At 38.7% G+C, this 19,839-nt stretch overlaps 1 protein-coding gene across 2 annotated transcripts; it reads right to left on the reverse strand.

Moving 5' to 3' along the window:
• Positions 1-361: 361 nt before the first annotated feature.
• LOC147615751 (uncharacterized) lies at positions 362-16,292 on the reverse strand. 2 transcript variants are annotated; one of them, XM_086778335.1, is made up of 3 exons: positions 15,026-16,292; positions 2,260-2,351; positions 362-2,150 (listed from the first exon to the last, which is right to left on the reverse strand). In XM_086778335.1, exons 1-3 carry the CDS (start codon positions 15,655-15,657, stop codon positions 577-579), a joined length of 2,298 nt encoding a protein of 765 aa, XP_086634461.1. In that variant the 5' UTR covers positions 15,658-16,292; the 3' UTR covers positions 362-576. The 2 variants fall into 2 exon arrangements, with proteins under 2 accessions (XP_086634461.1, XP_086634462.1); XM_086778336.1 differs by having other exon boundaries at positions 362-2,147; positions 15,026-16,291.
• Positions 16,293-19,839: the final 3,547 nt, after the last annotated feature.

Genomic DNA, 19,839 nt, shown 5'->3' on the forward strand with positions numbered 1-19,839 from the left:
CACTTCTGTACATGATTTTGGGGTTTGTTAATTTCTCCTAACAACGTTATGGCGTAACTGAAAGCCAATATTTTAAAGGCATTATTTTTAAACTTTGGAAAGGGAAGGAATGAAATTTGCAAATACGTTTGACTTTCAAAAAAGAGAATGTCAGACGTTTTAAAATACAGTTAACAAGCATTTCTAGTTAGCAATGTCCCGGACACCTCTTAAGGCTTCAAAGGTGTAACCTTAACACCTCGATAGTAAGTGGCTTCGAGCACACGTAGGGAAAAAGCTTCGCACTCCAACATTTGAAGGGAACGGACTAAAACAAGCACCGAAGCTCAACCTAATTCAAAGCGCATGCCAATAACCAGTGTTTTAAAATTAATGGTAGCCATTAGTGAAACTCTTTACTCTACAAGAGAAGCAATGCAGCAAATTACCCAGTACATGTGAGCATGCCTTACACGTGAACTGCAGCTTATTACAATACATTATAGTGTACATTAGAATATAATGCCACAATCTCACCGTGCAATCTGAAGGAGAAGAAGAAAAAGTGGGCAGTCATAATGCAGGAAAAGCTGTTGATTACTCCATGCTAGATGGTGCAGACATGGCAAGGTCGGAAGAATCTCCGGCAAATTTATGCACAAGGGCCATGAGGGTGGCATTATCTTGTGTATTTGTGTGGGGATGGGTACCCTTAATCTGGTGTCTTTCTAACTCTCTGAGCTCATGGGCTTGCTCCATTCTCTCATATTCATCAACTAACTTCTGATGCTGCTGCTGTTGCAGGTCCAATATGTCTTTCACAAACATCTCCACTTGCATGGCCTTCTTAGTACCCATGGGACTAATGCCCTCATGATGATGATGATGCAGAAACTTGTCCATCTGTTGAGAGAGTACTACTGTCGCTGTAGTCGAACCTTGGTTTTGACTACTGATATTGCTGCTATTGTAAGGATGAGAAGGAAAATTTGAGCTCCGTGATGCAGCCTCCAAGATATTCATCTGATCATTATTCATCTCTTTAGCCTTGCCTTGCTGCTCTGCATGATGCAATTTGATGGCCAATTCAGCTGAATCTACAGCATTGCCTTCTCTATCAGCTGCTTCCACCCCCATTTTCTCTGTATTGCTATTGTCATTCTGCATGTCGAAACCCTCATTTTCTTCTGTGTTGTACTCAAGAAGATTATTAGCATTGGCAAGGATTTTACCACCAGTTGAAGAGGAAGTCAATATCCCACGTTGATATAGGGTATCTAATTGATGGAAATAAGGGCAAGTTTTGGCATTTTCGGGGCGTTTTTTACTGCTATCTTTGGTTTTTTTGAAGTATTTATTGATGTTTTCCCACTTTTCCTTGCATCGTTTAGGGCTACGGATGAAGCCCAAGCACGCCATGGAAGCAGAGATCTCTTGCCAGAGGTGAGCTTTAGGACCAGCCTCTCTGAAACGGGGTTCCATGCCACTACGGAATCGGATCAATGCATGGACTTCTACTTTGGGCCATCTTCTGGTGTTAAGGTCGGAACTATTCTCCATATCATCTTGGTCTTCAAAGGCCTGCAGTGTTGGAGCTGTATTAGCAGCAGCAGTTGGGGCAGAGAGGGGGGGGACTGCCATTTTGGGAAAGGAGAGGCTATGGCCGATTGCGTTTTCGAGAAAGGCAATTAGGGCAGCCTCTCGGGCGGCTGTGGTGGCCAACTCCTGTGCCCTAATGTCCTGCTCTCTATTAAGCCTTGCAGTCTCTTGCCTTCTATAAGCGTCCTCTCTCATCACCCTTTCCCTTTCCTTTCTCTCTATCGTCTCCAGAAAGGACCTGTGCAAACCCTCCTGCTTCTCCATTATCTGCCTAGTTAGCCTCTCAAAGAAACTCTTAGAAGGTAACCAGTCGACAACCTTCCTTTTCTTCTTATCAAGGCCTTCTTCACGCTCATCATCATTATTATCATTATAATGAACGCTGCCTGCGTGACCACCTTTATCGGCATTGCCTGCACGGCCACCACCTTTGTGGACGTTGCCTGCATGGCCACCACCTTTGTGGACGTTGCCTGCATGGCCGCCGTCCGACGAGAAATCAGACGAAAATTCAAGCTCTTGCCTGCTATAAACTGAGCCTCTGCCTGCCTGGTTTTCTGCAGCACCACCTGCTATCATCGTAACTGTTATCACTACTACTACTAATATGATCATCCGCATAGTTAATGTTATCATTATTTTTTATTACAGCCGTTTTATTTAAAAAAGGGTAGCTCTTACCATCTTTTGCCTGATTGTGATATTTGTGGATTTCCTCGAACTTCTCCTGGCAATTTTTGGAGCTCCTTTGGTAACCCATGTCTTGAAGCTTTCTGTCAAAACAACACCTTAGGTGCTCGTTAGGGGTATTAGAAATCAATTTAATTCGACCATTTTCGTCCATGGCGACTCTTTGATCCATAGGGCGACAGTTGGCCTTTGAGTTGACACACAGTTGCCAGTCAGTGCTCGAAAAAAAAAACGTATTTTTCAACCAACTGTAAAATCTATATGAAAAAATCATTCTTGAAATAAGGGCTACTTAAAATCTCAGCCAGTTTTCTTTTTTTTTTAGTATCTTTCAACCAACCCTTATATCTATGGAATTTTTGTTTTCTAAATCTCTACATGGTGGTTTTATAACTAAAATATATATAAGAAAAAATCATTCCTTAAAATAAGGGTTACTTAAAATCTCAACCAGTTTTATTATGGCCGATACAAATACACTAAAATGCAGTTTTTTTCGAGCACTATTGCCAATAGTTGCCCAACCAATTGGCTTGTTTCCACACATTGTCAGATTGTGTCTCCATGGCCCTAGTAAAAAGGTCATGTACTTCTCTAACGACTATTTCCTATGATTTGACTACTCAAAAAGAATTAATAGCATGTAGACAAGTGTTATGCATTAGGCTAAAGGCCATGGTTGCCAAGTTGCTAGCTCTACTTCCTAGCTACCGATCTTCCAACTCGTTGCATCTCTCACTAAAAACCAAGGTACAGCTAGAAATACTACAAGGCCATTAAAAATTAGTTGCCAAATTTTAGCTCGCTTTCCCTACAACACAACCCATGCATTTGTGGAAACATGCCCTTAGGCAATGTAAGTTGCAGGTTGCAACCATTGTGAGGTTGTTCCCTTGATTGGCCATCATCCAATTGAAGCGAGCTAGGAACTAGCACCATCTTACCTCCAACTACCCCGTACTAGAGCATGTTCTCACACTTTCATAGGTTTCCAATCAGTTGGCAAACTGGTTGCAAATTCTTGATTTTGGGTAATAGGTGGAGTGGTTGCCCATTTTGAAATTCAAAGAAGTGGACAATCATTTGACATCACTACAAGCAATCGCCTGTAGTGTGTTATAAACAAGTCCAAGGTTGCATAGCTAAAGCGCAGTGTTGGTTAAATATAACACTAAACACATTCCACCTCTACTCACTACAACAAAAGCAAGCAACAGCGGCACTTATTTGCGGCATTTTAGGGTGTTATACGTTACACCGCTATAAGCAACGCTCAGCATCGTTTATATATAAGCGCCACTGGGCATCGTTTATATATAAGTGCTGCTATAAGCGACGCTGGAAAAATAACTTTTCAAACCCGCGCGGCGTCGTCGGACGCAATTCTTTTCCCCACCAAAATATTTCCTCTACTCGTTTCTTTGAAGGACTACACCGGCTGCATCTACTCCATTAATCTACCTCTATCCCATGCATTTGTACTTCCTTTCTCTTTTCCTTTCTCCTTATTCATCACTACATGGCTATGTTGCATAGAGCTTAAAGCACATATAGAGCTCTATTCATAAGGCTTAATGCATGTTTAAAGCTTATGCATAAGGCTTATGCATGCTTTAAGCTTGTGCATAAAGCCTTATGCATAGACCTCTATGTGTGCTTTAAGCTCTATGTATAAAGCTACATGCATTCAGCTTTATGCATAAGCCTATGCATACTTTAAGCTTAATGCATTAAGCTTAAAGCATACTTTAAGATCTATGCATAAGGCTTCATTAAGCTCTATGCATAAAGCTTTATGTGCATAGAGCTTATGCATAAAGCCTTATGCATAGATCTTAAAGTATGCTTTAAGCTTATGCATGCGCCTAAGCTTATGCATAAAGCTTAATGCATGCCTTATGCATAGAGCTTAAAGCTTTATACATAGAGCTTAATGCATTTAGCTTAAAGCATGCATAAAGCTTAGGTAGGTAGAGTTCATTAAATGTGTTGGTAATCACTTTTTTTAAATTGTAGGCCTTGTAGTAATCCTCTTCTTCGGCTTGACAGTAAAGAGATAAGCCCTGTTTTTCTTGTAATCGTTTATGCAAGCTCTATGTTTATTGCACCACCCTTGGGTGCCGCATTTAGGTTTGCATAAAGCTTATGCATAGAGCTTAATGCATGCTGAAAGCTTATGCAGAAATCTTGTGCATACTTTAAGCTTATGCATGAAGACTTATTCATAGAGCTCTATGCATGCTTTAAACTCTATGCATAAAGCTTAGAGCTTAACGCATGCTTAATGCATGCTTAATGCATGAAGCTAGCTTAAAGCAGGCATAGAGATTAACAATAAGGCCTTATGCATAGAGCTTAAGCATAAAGTCTTATGCATAAATCTTAATGCATGCTTTAAACTTATGCATAAAGCTTTATGCATAGAGCTTATGCATAAAGCCTTATGCATAGAGCTTAATGTATGCTGTAAGATTTATGCATGCCTAAGCTAATGCATAAATCTTTATGCAGAGAGATTAATGCATGCCTTATGCATAGAGCTTAATGCATTTAGTTTAAAGCATCCATAGAGCGTAGGCTTTATATATGCATAGAGCTTTACATATGCATAGAGCTTCATGCATGCTTAATGCATTAAGCGTAAAGCATGCATTTAGTACTCTTATGTTATTTAAGCTTTAAGCATGCCTTATGTTATTTAAGCTTTATGTTTTTTACATTTAGCGCTCTTATGTTATTTAGGTGAAAAAGGTCTACGTCCTGTCTACATACGACGGTGACTCAAGTACCCTGAGTATCATCTAAACTCCAATACTCTTATTCTTTTCATTTATATTTATTGCACCCTTGGGTTCCAGGGTTTTAATTTTATATGCATAAAGCTTATGCCTAAGCCTTGGGGGGTGCACTACTAAGAAACCCGATGTACAAGGGGTATTAAAAAATCCCTTACCTATAAATTTTTCATGAATAAAATGGCCCTTTTTTCTTTATGAACTTACGGTTTTTTTTTCAAAATCCATTAAAAAACCCCTTCTGTAAATTTATCTTAAGATTTTGAATTAAAAAACCCCATTCATTTGAGCTCACGTGCTATACTTACATATTTTTAGGTGAATCTCCCAAGGCCTAAGCTTAGTGTATAAAGCTTATGCCTAAGCTTCATGTAAAAGCTTTATGCATGCCTAAGCTTATGCATAAAGCATAGAGCTAATGCATGCATAAAGCTTTATGTATGCCTAAGATTATACATAAAGCATAGAGCTAATGCATGCATAAAGCTTTATGCATGCCTAAGCTAAAGCTAATGCATAAACCATAGAGTTAATTCATGCATAAAGCTTTAAGTTTAAAGCTTATGCATAGAGCTTAATGCATGCTTTAAGCTATACATGCTTTAAGCTTATGCATTAAAGCTTAATGCAAGTTTTAAGCTAGTTATACATTAAAGCTAATGCATAAGTTTATGCATAAATCTCTATGCATGCATAGAGTATACACATAATAGATATGTTTTTTAAGTCCTTCAATAGATATATATGTTATACACATAATAGGTTTCATACACATAATGGGGTAGATTGGGGATAATACCCAAATCTTTCCAAAAAAGAATGTGGTTCTCAGTGCCGCTTAGGCGGCACTTATAGCGGTGCAAAAAATAGTGTCACTTATAATGGTGCTTACACCCTAACACTTTTCCATTTCCCTATGTAAAAGCCACGCTATAAACGCCGCTACCCCCTCTTTTTGTCGTAGTGACTAAAAGATTTTTCAACTATGCTAAGTCTCTTCTTGGGTTCCAAATATTGTGACTTCCAATGAAAACTACCTACATCACTAAATTTATTGCATTTTTCTTCCTTTTTACTAGTGGTTGTTATGTCTTTACATGAACCAATTTGTTTCCACCTATGGAAACAGGCCCTTAAACAAGCCCTTAAACACCATATTAGATAAGTTGGGAAAAATCCCATTCCCATTTGAAAAATGGGATCATGGTGAACTTGTCTAAAATTTTGTCAAAACCCCCTCATATGACATATCATTGGAAAGATATTGAAGAGTAGAATCTAGATCTCCAATCTCCGACAACTTTGGAGTTGGCATGTTTAAGATATATACAAAATTAAATGGAGTGATTGATTACCAAAATATGAGATTTTTCCCAAATTATCTAATATTGACTTCTTAGGTAATGAAAGTTGCAGGTTGCAACTATTGTGAGGTTGTTCCCAAGTATCATGCAACCAAAGTACCACTGATTGGCAATTATCCAATTGAAGCGAGCTAGGAACTAATACCGTCTTACCTCCAACTTCCCCCTAGTAGAGCATGTTCTCATACTTTCATAGGTTTCTAATCAGTTGGCAATTGGTTATAAATTCTTGATTTTGGGCAATAAAGACCATATTAGGGAGTTTGGGAAAATCCCAATTCCCATTTTGTAAGATCAAAAAATGGCCCAAACATGGTGAACCCTTTTAAGATTTTATTGAAACCCCTCATGTGACATATCATTGGAAATCTCTTGAAGAGTAGATCCACATTCTCTGAAAACTTTGGAATAATATGTTTAAGATATACTAAAAAGTAGATTCAAAACAAAATTCCCAAAGTAATGGGCTTTTCCCAAACTCCCTAATATGGTCTTAATACGTGGAGTGGTTGCCCATTTTGAAATTCAAAGAAGTGCACAACTAATTGCCATCACTACAAGCAATCACCTAAAATGTGCAAACAAGTCCAAGGGTACATAGCTAAAACCCAGGACTGGTTAAATATAACACCAAACATATTCCACCTCTACTAAAGGATTTTCCAACTGTGCCAAGTCTCCACTTGGGTTCTAGATCTTTTGGCTTCCAATTAAAACTACCCACATCACTAAATTACCTGTGGAAACATGCCCTTAGGCAATGTAAGTTGCAAGTTGCAACCATTTTGAGGTTGTTCCCATGCATCATGTAGCCAGAGTGCCAATGATTGGCCATCATTCAATTGAAGCGAGCTAGGAACTAGCACCATCGAAGCGAGTTAGAAACCAGCACCATCTCACCTCCAACTTCCCCCTAGTAGAGCATGCTCTCACAGTTTCACAGGTTTCCAACCAGTTGGCAATTGGTTCTAGGCAATAGGTGGAGTGGTTTCTCGTTTTGCAATTCAAAGAAGTGGACAACCAATTGCCATCACTACAAGCAACCACTTGTAATGTGTAAACAAGTCCAAGGTTGCATAGCTAAAATTTAACACCAAACATATTCCACCCATCTACTAAAGATTTTTAAACTATGCGAAGTCTCCACTTAACACAATTGGCCAAGTACTCCTACATGACATGTAAAAAATCCTAAACTTAGGATGAACAAAGTTTACAACATCTATGGCTTTAACCCAACTAAAATCACTTTAGTTAAAGTTTCCTTTCCCATATGCCAAGTGAAACTCGGTTGAAGGTATTAATTGCTCAATTATGATTGTTGTATGTCTACATTCTCACAAATTTTGCAGCCAAGTTTTCAAGGTGAAAATTCAATTATGCCAGTGTTGGCACAACTAGGAACCTCATGGTGGCCAAGTTACATTTGATGTGACAAAGTAAACTTGGTCGCAAAAAGGCCTTAACATACTATTTATTCAATCCAGGTTAAAAAATAAGACACCAGTAAAATAATATAAGTATAGATGGGATGGGGAATGTTTTTATATATTGACTCGTAAACTTTAGAAAATTGGGCAAATCTTTAAAATTTTCTATCTTATATGGTAGCGTGTAGTGTACTTGTGGCGAATTGGTCTCCAGAACCCACTAAAAACTAGAAAATTTTGGGTAATTTTTATTAAAAGAGTTTCTGCTGAAATAGCCAGATAATATTATTGACCTCTCTAAAATAGCCCTTCGGCTAAAAATTGCCCCTAATGTTTTCCTTGATTCAATCCTAGCTTCCTTTATTTTGTGAGAATATTGTATTTATATTATATCATAAAAATTTCTATTTCCTGCGAGCAGTGCCTCACTAGGACTATATAATGCAAAGCATCATTTCCTCTTGCCTGAACTCTCCATTATGCATCTTCATGCAGCTCAAGCTTAGCTTATTTTGTAAACATAAGATATCAATACACAACTACTAGCCCTTCCCTTGAGCATGAAGATATTTTCATAAATGAGATAGTACGATGAAGTGCACGTACACATAAATTTGTTATAACTAACTTACTTCATGAGATGTAAAATCAAAGTTGCTTAAAATTTCTAGATTTTTGTTAAGTTTTCTACTTTCCAAAAAATCTCACTTGACTTGCATGTTTTATTTTTAAAAATGGTTTTTTTTTAAGAGAGAGAGAAGGGGCATTGTATTACCTTTTCAACTACTAATAATACTTCCTTCCAAAATTTAATTATAAGTTAGCTTGGAAAATGGAGTACATCATTTACAGCATACCTTATAGTTATGTATAATTGCATGTCAAAATAGCATTACAACTAATATTCCTAGACATCACAACTACCATTCCTTTGTAATCAAAATAACATTAAAATTATTATTCCATGACATTTACTAATGCTAACATAATCATGAAAATTGTGATACATGCTTGAGGTTGTTTGCATTAAATAGTGACTTTTATATTGCCACAAATTGACATGGAAACTTGGAAATTGGGGCCCGTCAATAATCTCGATTCATTGATTGTTTTTTTTAGGAGCTCATCAATAGAATAAAAAACAATGATGATAAATCAACTTTAAGACTATAGATGGTAAATAAAAAAACTAGTGTTCTCTTTTAGTATATAATATGGCTTAATTAGTGAAGTCTTGATGTCCTAATTGGCTTTAGCCTAGTGGTTTAAGTTACTTGACCATCGCAAAAGGGAGGTCTTGGGTGCAAATCCTAGGGCCACCACACCTTACTCATAGGAAGGGGTTCACATGCTAGTACGTGTTTCATGCCCATCGGCTTGAAGGATTCTAACACCCACACATCAAGTGTTACCAACCGTTTTTTTAGTGCTCTTTCAACTCAACTATAAAAAACTGATTGGTCTACAAAATTGGTCCTCAAGCTCTATCACTCTAGATGTGGGGACTTACATGAGCTCATCGCCTGTTAGGCATGTCTTCATGGCTTGCCCATTTCCTGAAAAATTGAAAATATTTTGAAGGGTCATGACTCCTTTTTTGTAGTATCCAAGGGTGTGTATCAATAACTATGTTGCTCGCCCACATCTTCACCACCATCAAAAGAGATTTGCACCCCCTTTGTAGTATTCAGCATGTGTCATAAACAATGGTGCTCACCCACATCTTTGTCATAAGAAAAAAGTGAGATATGTAACTAGTGTGAAGCCTTTGTACTGCATTTTTAAATTTTGGATAGTGTGGCCTATCTTGGGCTACATACTCTATCAAATCAATCTCTTCATGAATTTTAAGCTCCATTTGACCTTTGGTTTCTATTTCAACACAAAGATATTATTAGGAAAGAGAGATGGTATCATTTTTGGACTAGTAGGCCCTACTATTGAGTCATTCTACTCCCTTAATAAGGACCACATAGATTGTAAAACTAACCTAAGTGCACAATATGAGGTCCAAAAAACTATCAGCAAAGTGAGACTAGTGATGGGATAATTTCTTTGCTGGTAAATCAAGTTTATCGGTGGCCGCCTTATACTCTTTTCTATAGTCGTAGGGTAAAAATGTCATGAAGCTCATGATATATCACCATCACCTTGATCGTGAAATTGACATTAATTAAAAAAATTATTTCAAGTAATAACATTTACATTCCAAAGTTCAATCCCTACTTTAGAGTCCAAAAAGATGATAGTCCACTTTTTGACACTTTTGTCTCTGATGAGGAGAGACTTTGGTTTTTCATCAGTACAGTAGGGATCAAATGGAATATAATAGTGAGTATTGATTATCGTCCAATTCATATATATTACATAACCTTACTCATTATTTTTGAGACTTTAGGAGAGATTTTGGAATATTGAATGATGGTATGTGTGGGCCTTTGGCCTAATATTTTTACCACATGGATCTTGGATTGCACTCCTTGTCAATGCAAGAACATTTAATTAAGTGTTTTGAAAGAAGATATTCTTTTAACTTCTATATTACTGGTCTTTGATTGTGGTGGGTACAACTTTACAACGTGTTATTTTTTTCTAGCATGTGATGGCATCAAATTTCACATTGTAAGTTATCCCATATCAGAAGAATTATATAGTTGATGTTGTAAGGTTTCACAAGTATAAAATAATGATGAAACTTGTAAATTGTAGATTATGATCTCTCTCGCGCGCACATGTTGTGCGTGTGCGTCACACAAGGGACATACCTACGTACATGCAAGGTAGAATATGCAAGAACATAGCTCAATTTATAGATTTTATGATTGAATCAATTTACACATTTCAATATACTCCTCCTTGAAGATAATCGCTCTTCTCTGTACAATCATATGCATTTGTCTCATTCAAACACTTAAATGTCATTGATATAAATGTTTTTATGTAAATTTAGGTAAAATATTTTTGTTTTAAAATAAGCTAAGTGGCAAGCTTACATACCTATGCGATGAACCCCCTCTCTAATACCATGACTAGCATAGTCAAGACCACCTAGGGTATACCTAGATGAATCCAGGAACATGCCCAAATTCACCTTATAAGAAAGTGCAATTTATAACCTCATGGTAGTCATCCAAAAGGCAATAAACCATCAACTCCATCATGCATATTATGGACTAGATACTATGACATCCCCATTAACGTCATCAGTGGCCCAATAGTGGGTGTAGAACTTGGTATCAGTGTATGCTCCCACACACACACACAGCGCATACATTCATACAAGGGTCTGTGTACTGAGTTTCTGTCAGAGCTTCAGAGATACAGGGTAGACTCAGCCATAATGAAGCCTAGCACCAAGGATCATAACAAATTGAAAGAAATTTTACAACAAAAGGTAGTTGATAGGGCATATGCACCACTAAAGATAGAAAGAATTAACACAATACCAACTGACTGCAACTTGGATGAAAACTTCACAATGTGAAATTTGCATGTCCACTAATATAGCATGAAGATATACATGGATGAATCTAGGAACCTCGCCAAATTCACCTTATAAGAAAGTGCAATTTATAACATGATGGTAGTCATCCACAAGACAATAAACCATCAACTCCATCATGCATAGTATGGACTCGATACTGTGACATCCCCACTCACATCAGCAGTGCCCAATATTGCGTGTAGAACTTGGTATCAATATATGCTCCCACACACACACAACATACATTCATACAAAGGTCTGGGTACTGAGTTTCTATCACAGAGCTCTGGAGATACAGGGCAGACTCAACCATAATGAAGCCTAGCACCACATAGGGTCTTTAAGGGTGTGACTATAATTTTGGTCTCATCTTAGGATTTGGCTTTCATGAAGGTATACCATTCTCCCTTTGGACGTTTTTATTCAAAAATGTTGAGAATAAGCCTCGAAACAAATAAAGAGCTTGAAAGCACAAAGAGTGATGTAGAGAGACACATTCACATTTGCCATGTGCATTCAAGATGCATTTAGAACACCCCTTGACTTCACTATTTATCATGAGGATTTGACTGACGGTATCATAGAATCCCTAAGCTCGACAATTTATAGATTCCCTATTCCTTAACAAATCTATAACTTTTTTGATTAAGCCTTTGTAAAAAAACAAGCATAACAATAATTATTATTATTTGTTTAAAAATAATAATAATTATTAAGCCTGTGTAAAAAACCAAACATAAGAAGAATGATTATTATTTGTTTAAAAATATCTTGAAGTATACTCAATAATCTCTCTCTCTCTCTCTCTCTCTCTCTCTCTCTCTCTCTCTCTCTCTCTCTCTCTCTCGCTCTTAAAGGTAGGCTTCTTTCCCAAGGACATCTTTTTAAGTGCATTTAGAATACTCTTTATCCAAGCAAAGTTCTACTTAAAATTTAACTAGAAAAATCCTTACATGACACACTTACATGATTGATCCCTCTAGATTCTGTAATTTTCTCTTTGTAATCTGTTTTTTTTTAATAGCATGACATGCTTGAATCAAATGCAGTTACTTATAAACATATAAATGGAATTTTGAAGAGATCCTCAAATCTTTTGGTTAAATTTCAAGAGAGTGTAATTGTTGGCTCCATTTGAATATTTTTTGTGATTCTAAGTCTTTATTATCTCAATACTTGTATCAGTTGGAAGGACCACAACATATCAAAAAGGTATACTAATTATGAGGATTTTATTATAATAAGTTCCAAAGATATGTATGATGACGTTTTATGGGTTATCCACCACATTTACAATATGATACATTGTGAAGTGAGCTCTTGAGGAAAGCAATATTCATGCACTTGAAATAGTAGAAAATGGGCATAGAAGCATTCCATATTGATTGAGGCAAGCTATTAGCAAAATGGCAAAATGTCTTATGGTCAATTGCCCAATCCACATCTCAAGGATGATGACCTAATTTGATGGACTGGAGATCCCATTTAGGACCTAAGGGTGTGTAGAAATGGATTAACATCAACATTTTTACATAATAAGAATACAAGAATGTAATTAATGTGGATGATGCATGACTTTCTAGGATATAGTGAGTGCTTCTCTAGTACACTCTATATCCTACTACTCCATTTTTAAAAAGGCATAGACTTTCCTCTTTTTTAATAAATAACTCCCTCATGATATTAAATAGGTCTCACAACTTCTAGGCATAATGCCTTCACCACGACACTACGTTGTGAAAGCAATCATGATACATCATGCACTTTGCCATGCCATAAATTAGATCAACAAACATGTTCTAGAACTCTATACATTAGATGCTATGATTGTAGAACCATATGCACACTATCAAAGTAGGATATGCGAGAGAGATGAATAATTCAAGCATGATAGTTGACATTATGGGGTGTATGTGATGACACTAAAAAGAAATGCGGGTTTATTCTTTCTTGGTTAGAAGAGAGGATTACACTAAAAATTTGCACTACGTGCACTGCATGCATGGATCAAACTCCATGCGCTAATCATACACTCTCTACATGAAGATAATTGTATGAAAAGTGTTCTTAATTTCTGGATATGCATTCCTACAATTAAACGTGTAGGACTTAATTACCATAAGAAGGCGTACCCAAGTAGGGAGTGAACGCATCACATGAGACGATTCTTTGATGTTTTTCTTGAAATATTAGATATCGTCATGAGGAAGCTTTTACAAATCTCATAACCCATTTAATATATAAGGTGTTTATAATTCCACTATTTAATATAAGGGAGAAAACTATGTTTATAATTCCATTATTTAACACATAAGAGGCTGTTCCCACGAGGACGGGGGTGGGCATGCAGAAGGCAGTTGGTTGCCCACGAACTTGATCATGCGTGCCCTAACCTCCCCACCAGCTGGCCATGTATATTTTGAGCAGCTCAGCAGGGGACGGCAGTTTTGACATGGGGGAACTGTCGTGAGCTTTTATTAATTGCACAGTATGCACCTGCTCAAAAGTCAGCTTGAAGCTCGTTGCTTCAAAACCCTTTCTTTTTGGGGGTGCCAACTCTCCTAACGAGCGCTCTCACCGCTGTATGAAGAAAGGTATGCGTTGTGGCATGAGCAGCCACAGCTGGTGACCATAAACTCATATACAACACAGTCGCGAGCACAACCGATAAAAGCGAGTGTTCAAGTGGTTAACTCGCTTTTCTCCACGTTCAGTTGTAGTTTTGAAGGCCATACACTGGGTTGACCTTCAAAAAAATATATATATGTTTATCTCTAAAATTTAGAGAAATTTTTAAAATAATGGCCTTCTTTTTTCAACCCTATTTTCCACTTGAAACAAAGGATATCTTCCTCTAAAGGAAAAAATAGGGATGCTTGTGATGGATGAAACTTTCAACAACCTGCTCCCTATTGTAAGGGGTTTTACACATCTGTAAAACCTGTTTGAAAAGAACTAAGAGCCCCACTTCTCCCACGTCCATCTCCCCCACTCACCCAAAATTCATGAGCACCGAGAGCCTGCTGAACTTCTGTGCAAAGGCCCTAACCATGAGAGTCCATTTGTGTTTGTAGATGACTTATTTTCGTAGCCATAATTAGAGACGTATTTGTGATGCTCTGTGTAAGGTGCATTATCTACTCTTATCTAAGATTTTTAAGTATTATAGTTTTGGGATGAAAGATAGGGGTTTGAATCTCATTTTGCCAATATCAACTCAGTTAACGTTCTAACTCCATTGGCCACAGTCACTAGACTCGACTATAGTATTAAAAAAGAAGGCATTTTTTTAAATAAAAATCTTCTCTAAACTGCCAGCCAGGGATCTTGGCCTTCAGCACCTTTTTAATGACTAATTACCTCAACCACAACACTATGAAACAAACATTAAACGTTGCATCTGTTCAATGATATAAGCTACGCGTTTACAAAGAAGATGTTATTACAAGGGAAATTCAGCAAATAGAGATTATGGTTAATAATTACAAACACTGTGTAATCTCGGGAGAGTAAGTAGCATGGTGCAGCTCGCGGAAGTTTAGGTTTACTACATTTTATAATTAAATCATACTACGTAGGAGCTGCGTACGCTCAGTACTAGCAAAGACGACAGCTTATTGAAGTTGATTAGAATAAAGATGACTTATAACAAAAGAAATTAAGAGGATTGTGAACAGTAAGTACCTTGAAACTTCTTCCCAGAGGGGACCTTTGAAGGCGGCATCTCGAAAGCTTGAATCCATGTCGGAACGTATCTTCATTAGTGCAGCGGTTTCGTTTGCGTGCCATCGATTACCAGAAGCACTAGGCCGATCTCTTTCCTCGTGAGCATTCTCCTGAAGGTAAGAGAGCTTGAATTGGTCCGGGTTTCTGGTAGAAGTAGGTCCGGCCATCACAAGGTGGACGGCAGCCGTAGTGTCCGCTGGAGAGTGCGGCGCACGTAGCTGCTGTTGATGGGCGGACATCGAGTTCTGGTTCTTGAAGAAGGGCACATGGTGGAGGCCGCCGGCCGCCAGGGTCGGGTGTAAAAACTGCTGCTGTTGCTGCTGGGCAGGTCCACGTAGGTGCTGCTGCTGCTGAATGTTATGTTGAAGGTGAGCTGAGTATTGTTCAGAGTGTGGCTGTAAAGAAGGTAGATGGAGGTGCATCCCATGCTCTCTCAGCGTGTGCAGGCCGGACATGTCATTACCGGAGTTGGCTATGCTTTGCGGATGGCCAAATAGGCGTGGCGACCCTCGTGCGCCGTCGCCGCCCCCCGCCGCCGTTGTGAACGGCATGTCCGGCGGCAAGCCATACCGCTCTGCACCTGACTGCATAATCTCTCTCTCTATGGATCTACTTTACCTCTTTTATGGTCAAATTACTGAGAGATTTATCTTGAGCTGGAGATTTGTGTCGGCGTGAGGAGTATTCATGACGTGTTGTGACAGACAAAGCATGGTTAAAATGACGAGGCTAGGAAAGGTAAAGGAAACGTATTTAGAAAGAAATGGTGAGGGGCGAGGACGGGGCTATGGTGGGATGAGCCAAGCGACCGGGTCCAGTGTGGAGGGAGAAGGCCGAGGAATTATAGCTCCCAACCGAATGTGCAGTTGCACAGCATAGGAGCTAAGATAGCCACGGATGTACAGTAACCAGTTGCACAGTATCTAGGAGCTAAGATAGTCTCTGTTTGTGTGTGTGTGTGTGTGAGAGAGAGAGAGAGAGAGAGGGGGGAGGGAGGGGGGGAGAGAGAGAGAGAGAGACTACTTTAGAGAGAGAGAGGGGGTAAAAAGACAGAGAAAAACAAAAGACTTTGATCTGTGAGAGAGAGAGAGATAGAGAGCAGTGTAAGCCATACAAGAGAAGACCTACAAGCTCCAAGAAGAAGTGATGAGGGTGGAGACAGCCCACCACTCCCTATCTCCTATGTCACTCACACACAAGTAGAAAATTATGATGAAAAAAAGGGGGAGAAAAAGGGCAGCTAATGGGGTTGATAAATTCCGACAGTCCTCTCACTGTGCGACCCGCTAGGGCTAGAGGTCCAAAAGGCCAATTAAAATTTTTAAATAAGGGATAAATATAATATAATATAGTATAGGTGCTTATCGGGAGTAATGAGATATCAATTTATCAACCTTGCCCTAATAATAATTTTTTACGTCAAAATTGTGGAAGCACGCGGCCCTAAGCTAGGCCCATGCAAATCCACGTGTTGTCGCTTCACGGTCAACAGACTCGAAACACCCCTGGCCCTGCCACCCTGCTCTCGAGTCTCCCCCCTCCTCTCCCCTCCCTGTCTCATCAATGACCCCTTTTATTTTATTTTCTTCAATAAATTACTAAAAATGTACATTGTAGTAACATCACCCATTTCTTTTTTTCTTTATTTATAATCTATAGTTGTACATTCCACAATACAATACATCACCATAAAAATTGATGACCTTGTCTATAGTAGTGTTTTTTTGTTTTTCCGTGTACGCATTGCGCAAGCCCTTTGTGAAGCCTGCTTGCTGTACTGCTTGTTGTCAAAGCTACCGCCTTCTAGTACTACAAACCACGAACGCAGTGAGCCTTTGCAGTTGCTCGCTTTCCAAGCCCTGCATGGGGTTCTTCCCAAAATCAAATGCAGCCATCTCACATCCGAAGAAAGTCTAAGGCCTGCCGTCGCGCGTTGAACTTTTACGGATAATCCCCTTTGGTATTTGAGCTCCTAGCTAAGGTTTCTCAACTCTGCCTCTCCCTGTGTTGGTAAAAATTTCCGTCAATAGGATACCCATGTATTAAATTCTAATCAACCCACTTAATTAAACATAGCATCAACCTTTGGAGCTGCTTCCAAAAGATGAACAAACCATGTTTCCTCTCTCTCTCTCTCTCTCTCTCTCTCTCTCTCTCTCTAACACACACACACGCACGCAGTGCACACACTCCAACACACCACCCCACAACATTAATTGACGCTTAAGTTCTCAGCATTGGATCTTGCAATCCTTACAATAGTAGATGCTTCGTAGCCCTTATAAATCCAGGATTTATGAATACAACCAGAAGCCTGTCAAGCCGGCTGCAGCAGGAGGAATGTTTTCCAGCTAGTTTTGATGGCGGAATGTTGACTAGAGACGAGGCTGTGAGAGGTTGCACAGTGCACACGTCCCCTTTCTTACACTTTCATGTTCATGTAACTGTAGAAGCGTGGGGTTGGATGCAAATTGGAGTGTGGGGACAATGCTTTATACAGAAAACTGTAGAAGCGTAAGACTTCATGTGAATGATAATAAGGTTCGTGTAAAGTGAAGATGTGACCATAATTTTGTCCCCACACTTCCCTTCTCGTGGACCAGAAGAAGCTTCAAAGCAAAAAACTTAAAAGTATGGAATCCCCATAAGCCAAGGGCTCGTACATAGTGCTGGCTATAGGGATCATACTCTGCATAAAACTGTGCAAGTGAGAAGTTCAAGCCACGAGAATGAGAAGCTCTCGTGGATAAACACGCTTCCACAACTCAATTTCCGAGGTTCTTAAACCGGTCTTCTAAGTTTCATACCAATATTGTATAATTATCTATAGAAGGGAGCGCTTTACCCCCCCCCCCCCCCCCCCCGCAAAAAAAAAAAAGGCAGAAGAGAGAAAACATATATTATTATTCACATTTGAGCACACTTTCCCAATCATACTCTTTCCTTGGGGGAACGATTGACAGTCTAATTTTTTCACCCCTTTTGTGGAGTGACAGGGAGGGATGGGCCTAAATTGAGCCCATGTCCAAGAGAGAAAGGGTGCCACCTTATCCACTCATCTATTGTCCCTACTCCCGCATCATACTCTATTGTGGTTTACACAATCTTAAGGTGATTATAACTTGGCAAGAATAATTTATTACACATGCACCTCTAAGATGATTGCTTTGGGAGGGAGGGGGGGTGACCTAAGATTATTACAATAGCTCTCACATACTCGTTACAAGCATTGATTCTCTTGAGGTGATTGCTTAGAGAGTTCAACTATGAGAAAAAATGTAGATCATAAACATTAACTTAGTTGATGTCAATTGTAGCGCACAATCTTTGTGATTAAGTCCCCAATACATTAACTTAGTTGTTAGAACCCAAGTTTCCTAGTAGAGATCTCATGAGTTCAAAAACTCTATATAGACACCCTCATATGGAAGGATTCATGCGGTGTATGTGTAGTACATTGGTGGTCACATTGACAAATTTAATGCCATCAACAACAAATTTCCACTTCTATGTTCAATGACTATGTAATCACAATGCCGTTCACTTCAATTCTCAAGCATTATCATCTTTTTTATACTTTTTGGATAAGAAACCCCTTACGTGCAAGTATACATTATAGGAAAATCAAACCCCAGCTCTTGTGCTATCATATATATTTTCTACTAGCCACCCCAATATTGAAGGATCTCCTCTTGCCTTATCTTATACTCCAATGTGTGAGTGCACTTTTCTTGAGACTTTTGTAATGCAAACACTATGAAGCTTTGAGGAAGTGAATTTTACACTGATTTGCTCATTTGTGTGAATTTTATACTGATTTGCTCATTTGTGTGAGGCTAGATGGGCTTAGACAATAATTAAACTGATAATTGTCTTGGCTTGGATGGTCCAAGGCAATTATTAAACAAACCATCACCTTACAAGTATGATATCCCTACAAGGATTACAAGGCTAATGCCTTCAAAACACAATAGTACGACACTAAGAAAATACTAGGTTAATGCATTCAAAACACAATAATACGACACTAACAAAATACTTTATGGAAGACCATGATATGGCCTCAATATATGGATCAAAGACATTGGTTTACATACACATCAAAGACCATGATGAGGCCTCAATGTATGGATCAAAGACATTGGTTTACATACACATCAAAGACCATGATGAGGCCTCAATGTATAGTTCTTCTAATGATTGTGCACAACTTTCTTTCTTTCTTTTTTTGGGGCGGGGGGGTGGGGTTCACAATCTCAAGACTCCATATACATTCAAATACTACATGCACCCCTTGTAAATTATGAGATGGTGAAACTAGATGTCAAATACTAGATGCACCCCTTGTAAATTGTGGGATGGTACTATCTCTTTTGTATGAACCATTTTACCGTTTATACTGAAAACCACTTATGTATGTATACCTTGTGTAAATTCATAGGAAAATCAAGCCCTTCCGTTGAGCTCTTGTGCTATCATACATATTTTTGAATGGCCACCCCAATCTTTTCCTTGGGGGGTTACTTTCTATATATGTAACATAGCAGTTAACTGCAAGTGTAGCACCTAATTGCATGGAGTTTTTTAAAATTAGCCAACTTAAATGTTGCATAACTGTAAGAGGGACATGTAAGAGGAGATTCCCCACCACTTCCTAGTCAATGAAGTTTCCCTAGAGCCTCTTCCTCACCGCTTACATTCTATCAACTTTTGCAAGGTAATTAGAGAGTCCCTTGGGGCAAGGCACATAGGAATCATATGTAGATGCCACC

Source organism: Cibotium barometz, chromosome 39, assembly GCF_041138505.1.
Source record: "Cibotium barometz isolate CiBa-2024 chromosome 39, ASM4113850v1, whole genome shotgun sequence".
NCBI lineage: Eukaryota > Viridiplantae > Streptophyta > Polypodiopsida > Cyatheales > Cibotiaceae > Cibotium > Cibotium barometz.